The 12967-nt window shown below is 33.5% G+C and overlaps 1 protein-coding gene across 1 annotated transcript; it reads left to right on the top strand.

Annotated features, from left to right (window-relative positions):
* Positions 1-1514: 1514 nt before the first annotated feature.
* On the top strand, positions 1515-11309 carry LOC145265766 (protein fem-1 homolog C-like). Its single transcript, XM_080121815.1, has 2 exons — positions 1515-1608; positions 9513-11309. Exons 1-2 carry the CDS (start codon positions 1572-1574, stop codon positions 11306-11308), a joined length of 1833 nt encoding a protein of 610 aa, XP_079977941.1. The 5' UTR covers positions 1515-1571; the 3' UTR covers position 11309.
* Positions 11310-12967: the final 1658 nt, after the last annotated feature.

Here is a 12967-nt window from a genome sequence, read left to right as displayed (position 1 = left end):
TTGGTACTATTTCTTCTTTACGGGCAAAATAGATTCACTAATTGATATAATTAAGTGACTGATTTTGTGCTACGAAACAGACACTGTCAAAACTTTTAAATGCCATCTGAATTAAAGGAATAAATTATAAGATGGTTAACATCATGAACTTTGAAATATAGACTTTTGTCATTCATTCACTATATATATATATGTATATATATATATATATATATTGAAAGAGAGGGGAAAGATCTTGATTATCCAACAAGAAGTTAAAGACGTTGCAAGCCTGTCTCTGCTTTATCATTATTTTCATGGCAAGTGCTCGTCTGAGCTCCAATCTATGGTCTCCCCTCACCAAATTACACGAGAAACACTCGTCTAGCTGAAAACACCATAAATAATTTCCCCCACATTTTATCTGTACCTAAACCTAAACGTAGATTTCATGAACAAAGCTTCTTTCCTAGAACTGCACGCCTGTGGAACTCGCTTTCATTCCTGTTCCTGGCTGACAATAATATGGTCGTCTTCAAGTCCAATGTAAACAAGTTCTTTATGAGCCATTCCCATTAAGTAATCCAATTTACCAAATTTCCACTACTAACGATTATTACGACATTGTCCCGTTGACCACTGTACACTTATTAACCCTTATCCTTGAGTGGCCTTAATTTTAAGTGACCTGTTCTCCATTGACTAAGATTCGGACTGTATCCTGTATAGGCCTAGGAGGTCCTCTCATGCATGCCCTTGCTTCCCGTTTTTTGGAGTAAGTTTTTTGCTTACTGCCTAATATAATATATGTCTATCAATACTAACAAAAAATAAAATGTGTCATCTCTGCATTGGTCCTCTTTCCCAATATTTCCCCATGAATATGTTGAAGTTCATTTTATAGGAAACGGTAAAAATAAATCAGTAATTAGCAGGGTGTCCACAAAGCATCCTGTAGATTATGTAGCCAGACATTGTGGGCACCCTGTATATATACACAGATATATATATATATATATATATATATATAATTACGTATATATTTATATATAATTACGTATATATATACATATTTATAAGTACATGTATATATATATCTTTATAATTACGTGTATATATATATATATATTTATAATTACGTGTATATATATATATATATATATATTTATAATTACGTGTATATATATATATATTTATAATTACGTATATATATATATATATATTTATAATTACGTGTATATATATATATATATTTATAATTACGTGTATATATATATATATATTTATAATTACGTGTATATATATATATATATTTATAATTACGTGTATATATATATATTTATAATTACGTGTATATATATATATTTATAATTACGTGTATATATATATATTTATAATTACGTGTATATATATATATATATATATATATATATATATATATACTTGAAAATATATGACGCCACAAAGTGTTTTTTAATCGTAAAAACTACTATTCATTATTTGTGACGTAATTTTTTATTTAGTTTATAAATTTACCGGTTTGAAGGGTTTTGCACAGCAAACCACTATTTCAGATTACTGTGAGAATTAAAATGTCTGAGCGCGTAAGAACGAAGTTTCAGCAATCATGTAAGCTCTTTCCCTCATAATAATTCGCATGGTAATAATTCGCATGGTAATAATTCGCATGGTAAAATTAGGTTTCTCGATAAAGAATTTTTTTTTTTTTTTATACGCAACATTTGGCCGAATATATGCAGTCACAAATTTTAGCAGCGAATTTAAGCACATTTCAGGTGAAAACTCTAGTACGTACTTACATGTCATGACGAAATTAGTATTAATTGCAATTGTTCTGAAAAAATAATCCAGTAGAATATATACTAGATGTATTTTTAACAAAACTTTATCCGTTATTACGTTTTTATATAATCTGTTTTAAAATGGCGGATCCTTAATTTAAGTTGATTTCACACAATGGAGATAAGATAGATTGCCATACTGAATTGGTCGCACAGTTCTTCTAGTTAAAATATGCGAAAAAACTCGATTAGTCGATAAATTTTATTTTTACTTATTATTTTTTTCTAATGAGTCATTTTTTTTTTAATTTTTGGAATTCATGCTAATTTCATCATGGCAAATAAATACGTAATGTTTTCACCTGAAATGTGTTGGTTTAAAAGATTACCAATGTAAACAAACGTGGTTAATTTGTATTTTAATAGAAAAAAATTAAGCTTGGTAACTGTCGGCTGTCGAAAGTTATTTCGGCACGTGTACACTACAGTCGCAGAGAACACATCTGGTTTCAGTTTGAAAAGCATACTTCAGAAAGGGGAGATAATTCAAGAATTCTCTCTGCTTTTCCAAATCTCAACAAATGTAAACAATATTAAAAAAAAAGGAAGAACACGAAATAAAACATTAATTACCGAACATTTCTTGAATGAAAATTAAGAGAAAACCAGTTTGATTTTTTTACACAAAATAAATGATAGTTGTCAAAAAAAAAATAGATTAGTGTCTTTTTTGTAGAAAGTTTTTTTTTTTAATTCATCGAATCGAAATAAGATTAAGAAAATACTAATGACACAATGATTTTTTAAAAAAACGCGGAAATACCCGGAAAATTTCGGTCGAGCATTGTATTCCAGAAATAAGAAATTATCAATTCAAACGTGTTAGGAAAGTGTTCAGAGAAACACAACAGATAGACACAAATAGACAAAACTTGTTTGTATATGTAAAGTAGCAAAAAAAAAAAAACACTTAGATAAACTGCTACTAATGAGTAGTAAAACACATTTAAAAAAAAAATAGTCAAAGTTCTAGTCTCCATGATATAAGCGTTGTTTAATTTTTGAAATGAAATATGCATGTTACGTTTGAAATCAAATTACAACGCAAAAGGTTTTGTAAAATGAACAAAACCTTTACGTTGTAGCTACTCAGATTTTCACGACTAAATTTTTTCCTGTTAATAACATGGCAGACAGCAAGAAAAAAAACATTTTGAAGACGAATTACATCCAAATTATTACAAACACTGTCTATTTTAAACTAGTACGAATCTATGAAACCCATATTTTTTAAAAATTGGAAGAAAAAAGTGCTAGTGCAGAGAGTGATCCGCGCTATTTTTTAAATCGTATTTCCAAGTTTAATCAAATTTTTATATGTTGTTTTATTCAATTGTAAGGTATAGAATAGGCACAAAACACCCTCACCTCACATGTTAAGAAGGGCTTTTTAAATAATAACGTTATTATTTACGTCCGGATCACTCTCTGCACTAGTACCGAAAAAATATAGTTTATATCGAGCAGATTAGGATGAGTGTTTAGGCTTAGGGTTGGGTTAGATACATGTTTGTAATTTTATTTATAGTATTTCCACGGTTTTTCCTGTATATCGTTATAATCTCGTAGCGGTTAAACGTTTCGTGATCAGCCGCTTTCCGTCAGCAGCCGAGCACAACCGAGAAACTTAGTGGAAACTGCGGGTCGGTAAATGCAGAAGTACCGAATTTTTTTATGTGGGCTTTTTTTTAATTCATTTTTTTTATACATTTATTGATTCAAAATAAAATTAAGAAAATCTTAATAACACGGTAATTTTTATCAGAGATGTTTATGTGTGTTTTTAAAAAGTGTTTTTTTTATATATACATTTATAAATTAATATAAAAGTAAATAAAATTCCCCAAAAAATTGGGATTTTACGTGTGATTTTTTTTTTAGAAAGTTTTTTTTTCTTGTACATTTATTAAACTAAAAAGAACTATGAAAATTCTTATATACGTGGAATATCTTTAACTATATTTTTACGTGTTTTTTTTTAAATAAATATTTTGTTTAGACATTATTATTGAAATTGCATTATCTCCCCTTTCTGATAAACGGTCTTCGATACTCTTGCAAAATTTGACCCGGATCTTCGGGATTTTTTGTCAATAGGGCTAGACTGGCAGTCACCGGATTAAGCCAAGCGAAGTAACAAACAAACAGGAAAAACGTGGGGAAATACAATGAATAAAAAATAAGAAAAAAATCTACCGTAAATTTACTGAATATATATTTTTTAAAGTTGCATTTTGAATTGTTGGTGCTAGTGCACTTACTGATCAGAAGCGGCCATTAAAAATGACGTGATAAGAACTAATAATTCAACTTACTATCTTTTCGAAGCTTATAACATCTTGAAAAATGTAAACCAAACCCTAATTTTTTTTCAATAAAAGGAGCAAAGACCAATTTTAAAAAAATAACAGGTTTAATAGCAAATTATGCAATATTTATTTTCTTTTAAATCGGTTTTCTTTAAAAAGATTTGAAGAAAATAAATGAAACTTAACTTACGTCGATTATAAAAAATCGATTAAAATTCCAAAAAATCACTTACCTATAAAAAGTACTATTGAATGTTTAGTTCCATTCTTCATTGTTCAGAATTTATCCACATTTATATTTTAAATTCCATGTACTTTTTAAATAAAAGCAATTTTAAAGCGAGCGTTGTAGAAAATCACATTTTCGTAACGTGTTTTGCGCCAAGCTTAAAAGAGCTCTTCCTGCTACTATGAAATTTATCCAATATGCATTCATCAAAGGGACATTAATAATGTCTCTTTTTTATTGCGTGTGTTAACCAAAATTAGTATTTTTCGTCCTACGTAGTTAAAAACAAACACATTCACTTATAAGTTTTTCACCTAAAACAGAAGATCCAGTTCACCGTTTTTTTTTTAATTTTCTTAATGAAATACACGAGTTTTTGATTGATATATTTTTATACTTTATCGACTGATTTTTTTTTTAATATCTAAAAAAAGAAAACATTGAATGAAATAGAAACATTTGCCGTCAGCGCCCGGTATTTACTTGACGATATAAGAATAACATGATAAAAATATTTAACTCGTAAAATTCAATTGATTTCATTACGTAAAAAAATGTCTGCATGAAGGTGTGCCGGCATTTTGTAAACGCTGTTTTCTAAAAAATAAAAAATAATATTTCTATTATTTTTTAAACAACTTTAATAGTTTATTTTGGAGGTCTATTCCATACAAAAAATAAACAACCCACTTTTAAAAGAGAAATTACGAGTTTTTTTTTTTTAATATTTTATTCGCAGTTTTCTGTTAGGGGTGCCAAAATTCCTCCAAATTTCTGATACACCTACTGATCCGCGCTATTTTTAAATCGTATTTCCAAGTTTAACTTAAAGTTTTATGATGTGTTTTTATTACATTGTATGGTTAAAGTATAGAATAGGTACAAAACACCCTCCCCTCCTCATGTTAAGAATGGCTTTTTAAATAACGTTATTATTTTCAGCACGGATCAATAAACAATCAAATTGTTTATTAAATTTTAGAATATCTTTCTTTGCAATTGTTGGATTTAACAAAATGTGTTTTTTCAAGGAAAGGTAAATGTCTTTCTTTTTAAACCGTAAATTGCTAGGTGAAAGTACATTTTTTCTTTTTAGAAAATCTGCATTTTCTTTTCTGTTTTAAAGAAAATCTGCAATAAACGTTTTTAGTCAGCAGATTTCATAAGAAAAGATGAATGATTTTTATGAAATCCGTAAATTGTTAGGTGTAAGTACAGAAGAAAAAAAATCAAGAAAACTGACAATTTTTATGACTGTTTATTGATGGTGGAAGAAAGTTTTAGGAGATGAGGACATTTTCTTAGGAGTCTTTACTTCGATCGACTGTTGAACTGTCATCGATGGAAGAAAATGGATAAAACGGGGAGAGGACGTGGAAAAAAAAACTCCACGGTAAATATTCAGATACGTTACAACAGAACACCGACCACTCTTGTTTTTTTAGGGGCAATCGAAGTCGCTGACAACGAATCTGATACTCACACCAGGGGCAAATTTACCGTTTGCATGGTATTAACCCCTGAACCCACGAACTACTTTCCGCTATTTTACAGCTTCCGTTTACGCTACGCGCGTGCGCGGCAGCATAAACGACGGCTTGCGTCACCTAGCAAACTGCCTTCTCACGTGGTGTACCAATCTTCCGCGGAAAATTTAAATTTAGATTAAAAAGAAATAAAACCAGAAAAGAAAAGCAAACCAAGTTGTGTGTGTGGGGGGTGTAATTTAATTTTTTTTTTTCCAGAACATAGAATTTTCTAATTTTCAAAAATACATTATAGCACTTTTTGGGTGAAAAATTAAATATTAGCTGAAAAAGAAATAAAACAAGAAAAGGAAAGCACCCAAAGTTGGGGATAGGGGGGGGGTTAGTTAATTGTTTTTTTTTTTTTGTTTTGTTTTTTTTTTGCTGGGAGATAAAATTTTCAAATTTTCAAAAAGTAACGCACCGACATTTACCGATCAGAACAGCATTTAACGTTTTTCGAAGATATTACTGTTTACATTGGGGGCGCGAATGGGGGGGGGGCGATGTGATTTACGATGGAGACAAAAGGATTTTTTCCTAAATGTTTGTCTCTACATAAATTCAATTAAATATTACCTAGAAGCTCCCGGTTGATTCCGCCTTGCTGCTTTCTATATCTTTTCGACGTGAATCGTTGCATCCTTCGTCACGCGGTCTACAAAATGCTGATTATGATTCACAGTAAAATGGTAAAATCCTTCTTCTCCAAATTTGATACAGGCCTCCCAACAGTCAGATTCAACCGTGGTCCCCGGCAAAATATATTTGTTTTGTATTGGAAAGAGGGTTTCAGTTTTGCACGCTACCCAAGAAATCCTCCTTCGTGATGGTGTCATAGCCGCCGAAGAGCCAAAATCATCTGCTTCCATTTTAATAAATACCTTCCATAACAAAAAAAAAAAAAATTACAAATGTACTTTGTTTAATACAAACAACAGCACAAAAATGTCAATTTGGACTTTCAACATTTGAAGAACGCATGGCTTAATTCAGTGATTGCCGGTCGAGCTGGATCCATGATTCACGGAAAATCCCAAAGACTCGAATCAAATTCTGCAAGAGTATCCGCTTTTCAAACTATAACCAAAAAAGTTCTTCTGTGACAGAAGTGCATAAGTACCCTTTTATTTTTTATTTTAGTATATCTCTAAGCGAGGACAATTGGGGTCAACTAGCAGGATATATATATATATATATAATCACTCTCGATTTCTCTGCCGTAAACCAACTACTTGTCGGCTCAATAGTACTGCCACGTCGTCTTCAATTGTCATCGCTCAGGTCGTCGGCTTTGGGATTACTCAGTTTATTTATTTTTTTTTTTTTATTAAACACGAATTTGCATAACTAACATTTATTAACAAAAACTTGTAAATTAAAAAAAAAAGTTGGAGATAAGATCGAAACCCAAACCAAGAGAAAGTGAGTCAAGTTGACACGACTTTTAAAAGTGTTTTTAAACAATACGATCGTAGATCACGACTGCCATATTGACATTACGAACAAGAGTGGCGACTGTCCAGTTAAATAACTTCTACACAACGGTATCTTCAGAATTGGCTGGTTGGTTGTTTTTGTTTTACGGTATATCAACCTTTTTCAGGTTATTTAATGCCGAATCTAGTTATTTTGAGGAACGATTTTTTAATGGAGTATTTTTTTTTAAAGTCAGATTCTATTTAACCCATAGTTGGAACCCTAACAGGTACTACCACTCCGGGTTAGAGTGGACCTGGGAGCAATGGCAATTAAAGGGTGGCTCCACACTCCCCAAGGCCCGCAAGGTGAGGCCTCACCATCGGATATAGTTTTAGGTCATATCCAGGACCGGTATCTTCAGAAATGCAGGCAAATTGCAATGTATGGCAGGGCATATCATAAAAAATGCTATTAACATAAACTTGTTCTTAATATAAAGGATCTGTCATCTGAACGATTCACGCATGAGCATTCGTGAAACAGTTAAACGGACATATAAAAATCCGATCACCCTTACGTACCAATTTTTCATTTTTGATCTCTTAGCAGTCCTTTTTTCCTGGATAAAGAGATGAAAAATTCTCCACATATCTGAATATCCTATATACTAAATTTGAAGTCTGTTGATCAAGAATTCGTTGAGTATATAGATTGAGAATTGTCTTCACACACACGCGCATTCTAACTTTTGTAGATATATATATAAAAATCTTATAGATAAAAGAAGATGCTTGTTTGTAAAATTTCGAGTTCTTGGTATTTTTTTTATTTACAAAATCCGCCTATAATTTAATCAAGCTCTTCCTAACTGGTGACCCTAGCATTCCTCAATATTGCATTTATTTTCATTTTAATATACATGCACGTTCGTTTAGTACGCTTCATTTTCTTTCCTCACTATACCGTTGAAAAGAGACCCAGCTCGCCAAAATCGCCGACCCCAACTTTCTCTCGTGGTATTCATCCCTTTCGTCTCTACTTCTAGCCGTGTCGTCGCCTCTTACATTTTCGAGGGGGGCAAGGGTTCACCAAAATAAAACAAAACACAAACTCCGATACATTTAGCAAATATCAGTTGCAATCCGAGTGTGTATATGACACCATCGGCTTTCCACACGCTAAGATTCACATCTACGCTTTGTCGCAGACGTGTTTGTCAGCTGATGTCAGCTCATCTTGAAATCGTAATGCTCTATTCATCTGCTCAAAGCAACGGCCTGCCTTCAACTGTGTCAACGTCGTCACTGCCCTAAACTCAAAACAATCCGCAAGACTGTCTGTAAGCTGACCACCACTATCGTAAATCGTTACAAAACTCGTCGCCACTTCTAAAACTGACTTGAAAATATATTGCCAGATCCCTTGTTTCCGTTACCGCCACACCTTGATTAACAATATCATTTCCGTTGCTTTGTTTGCTGATAAGCGTATTTAAATTATTTTATTATATTTTTCTCTCTTTTAAATTCCGAAAACTTTGAAGGGGAAACGTCTTTCGTATCACTACGTAACATTTATAAAATTATATATATTTTTTTTACACAGTGATCACCACCCATCAAGGCCCGGAAGCCACTCAGGGATAAGGGTTATTGCAAGTACATTAAGTTAGTGTGGAGATGTGATGAAGTGTTTAATTAAGGGGGCGGTTCATTAGGAATTTGTTAACATTGGACTTGAAGACATCCAAGTTGTAGTCCGGAGGGAAGCAGGCAGACGGAATAGAGTTCCACAAGCGTGCAGTTCTAAGAAAGAAGCTTTGTTCATGGAATCCGCGTTTTGATTTAGGCACAGATATAGAGTGGGGGAAATTTTTCACAGTGGATTCAGCTAGACGGGTGTTTTTCGTGAAAGATTGGCGAGGGGGGGCCAGAGATTGGAGTTCAGACGAGCACCTGCCATGGAATTAATTGCTGAGGTTATTCTTCACGATACTCAAGGACGTTATCATCGTTCAAAACGGTCATTCAAAGACCAGTGACGACGCCAAATTCCGTAGCCTAACGAAAACCGGTGCTTTAAATCGATCATACCTAATATGTTTGATAAATTTGTTTACATAATTGATTATCTTTAAATTTATTTCTTTTATTTTTTTTTTTCGTTTCATTGTGCTTAATTGAAGTTACAGGGCACATCTATACGCTTAAAGAAAGACGGCGAATTGCAAAGTCCCTCAATGATCAGGCCGTAATGCAGCAGACAAACAGGATAAAGCGCGTTCTAAATAGTTTCGAACTAAAATATAGACGGCAGATTATACACTTGAAAGTCAGTCGGAAACCTCTTTTATTTGAAGCGACGCTGATGGGAAACGTGGAATTGGTGAATTATCTGCTCGACGAATGTGACGCGAATGTGGAACAAACCGGATTCTGGAAGAATGTGAAATGCACTTCCTTATGGGTAGCCGCGTGGAAAAACTTCCTCCATGTTGTAGACAGATTGCTCGACCATGGTGCCAATGTGAACTCGAGTGACAGCAACCAGAGGACTGCTGTAAGCATCAGTTGTCGCAGCTTGAAACTGGTGACGTACTTTATCAATCGGGGTGCCGACATACATGTCCCTGATTGTAAAGGTCGAACGTGCCTCATGTACTCCATCTATTCGCCCTCAATCTGCCAGCTTTTACTCAGTAATGGCGCCCAGGTCAACCAGACCGATCACAAAGGAAAAGACGCGCTGTACTTCGCTATACGGAAAGGGGAGCTGGAAACGATAGAAGTCCTTATCAAAAACGGGGCTGACGTTCTCCGACCTGGACCGAAACAAAATACCCCTCTCGAACTTTGCATTCTCGAATACAAGTCGAGTTTAGTAGAATACCTTCTCAGCATAGATTGTCACACGGAAGAAGCTAAAGCTAATGCTTACGAGCTTTTTGGAAGCACATTTGTACCGGGTGATTCAGAACGGGCAAAATCTTATTTGGAAAAGGCTTTGTGTATACGAAAACAGTATAATCTCTTTCCGAAACGCGTCCCCAAACATAGACATCATCAATATATAGAAATTCCGCTTGGGATAGAATTCCAAACCATGGACGTTCTAAAGAAAATATCGATCAGCTATGAATCGATGTGGACGCAGTCGTTAATCATTCAGTTTCGAATTCTCGGACCAAAACATCCATACACTATCAGCGCATTCTCGAAAAAGTTTCACCATCATATTTACTCCTTCGAATTCGAACTCGGGATAGCACTACTAGAATGCCTGCTTCTTATTTACGCGAGTTACCCCGATCCGCTTCCATACAATCTACTACATATGGCCTGGATGCTGGGAATCCTGCTCAATAACCACAATATCAAACATGCTTACAATCTCACCTGTTTAATCATCCGTTATTTAAGCACAGTTGGTATGAAATTTATCGATTCGCTGAATCCCAACGATCGCAGGGAAAAATTGATGGATGTCGAGAGGTACTTGATCGAGATCCTGTCACAACTTGATCGTCTGCTAGCGTCTGATCTCACCGAAGATCAAGATCGTCAGCTCAACGTCACGCTGCACGATTTGATCCGATGTCAACCAAAAGGTACAGCTCGGGTCGGCTTGCTTCATTTGGCAATCTGTTTGCGGCTGTCTCCTAAGTTACTGATCCGGCTGATCCAGTGCGGCGTTGACACTGACGAGCAGGACGATTTCGGAAACACAGCCGTACATTATGCCGTCGAGCGGCACGCGTCTGACCGACAACCCGATACGCTACACTGCCTCGTCGATCATGATTGCCATATTGACATTACGAACAAGAGTGGCGACTGTCCACTGAAATACCTTCAACAAAATGGCATCTTCAGAAATCCAAGAAAATTGCAATGTATGGCAGCGAATATTATACAAAAATATGACGTTCCTTACACAGATATCCTTTCTAAGCAGGTACAGGATTTCGTAAGATTGCATTAAACATTTCAAAAAATCATGACGTAGTCAATTAGTGTCAATATTCTCAGTTGATTGCGACGGTTAAAACCATTATTTCTGTTCAATTTTGATGTGCGATTTGTTACATATATATATATATATATATATATATATATATATATATATAAATATATATATATACATAGATATATATATAAATATATATACATATGTATATATAAATATGTATATATATAAATATATATACATATCTATATATAAATATATATATACATATCTATATATAAATATATATTTCTGTAGAAATATATTTTCTTATTATATATCAAGCTTTATTTAAGAAGCTCAATGTAATTACAGAGCAATATAGAGAATAAGTGACAAAATGTTATTTCCAAAATTCATGATGTTGACCATCTTATATGAATCAAAGGAATAAATTATAAAATGGTCAACATCATGAATTTTGGAATATAACTTTTTGTCATTTATTCCCTGTCTATCTGTCTGTCTGGCTCTCTCTCTCTCTCTCTCTCTCTTTATATATATATATATATATATATATATATATATATATATATATATATATAGCGTGTTAGGGGGCGATTAAAAGAAATAAAATAAAGTGCTCGATCAAGAATGTGAGAACTATAAATACAAATATTTATTTAGAAACCATATATACACATATTCCAACGGCGGAATAGTGGTTTCACTGTATTGAATCAACCATTTGTGGCTGACTGAAATCAATACAGCTCATCAGCGACTTTGAGAAAGCGAAACAATGCGGAAATAAAAAAAGAGAGAAAAACACCGTCTTACGGGTGGTGTCGTTGCTGGGAGTTCCTGTTGTAAAGATAGACCCGAATAACAGACTCCGAGCGACAGCACCTCTCGTTAAACGGTGTATTTTCTCTGTTTATGTTCGCGTTGTTTCGCTTTTTCAAAGTCGCTGATGAGAATTATTGATTTTATTCAGCCACAAAGCGATGATCATTTTAATGTGCAACCTTATGGGCAAATGGTACATTGTCCACTACGCAATTCAGGTCATTAGCTTTCCAACGAGCCTTTATTTGTTACATCTGGTCAATAGTCGCTGAGATTTGGAATTTAGAAAATTGCAACAACAAAAAAAGTGATATATCTCTACATGGATTTATTTAAAAAGTCATATCTTTGATTCTCTAGGACGAAACCACAGGCTTTTTCAAGATTATAATACTATTCTTTAGTTAAAAGTTTATGACAATTGGTAAAAAAGAACCTATATTTCCAAAGCAAGAAAATATGCCCAAATTTGCCTACATTTGTATATATAGTGTCTTAGCAGACCAGCTTCAGTTTTGCTTCTTCGGTTGTTTCCTCTGTGACCTTGCCAGATTACTAATATACATATTAGTGATGGAACTATTTCAATGTTCTTCCCCATTCGGATACAATTACCGATTCCATACTAAATTTCCAAGCCCAATACAATTTTGATTCCAATTCCGATTCTTTATAAATATCTAAATGCTTCACCGTACAGTTGTTATTTTTCCTGATTTCCGTAAAACCACATTAAAATGCCGATATATATTTTCGCAAACGAAAGACTACACCTGTTTTGGGGGAGATGATCGATAGATTTTAATGTTATAGGCATTTTAAAATTAAGAAATACATATTATTTCA

Source organism: Euprymna scolopes, chromosome 40 (genome assembly GCF_053919585.1).
Source record: "Euprymna scolopes isolate OS-2025 chromosome 40, ASM5391958v1, whole genome shotgun sequence".
Taxonomy (NCBI): domain Eukaryota; kingdom Metazoa; phylum Mollusca; class Cephalopoda; order Sepiida; family Sepiolidae; genus Euprymna; species Euprymna scolopes.
This window is presented reverse-complemented; position numbering and strand designations above follow the sequence as displayed.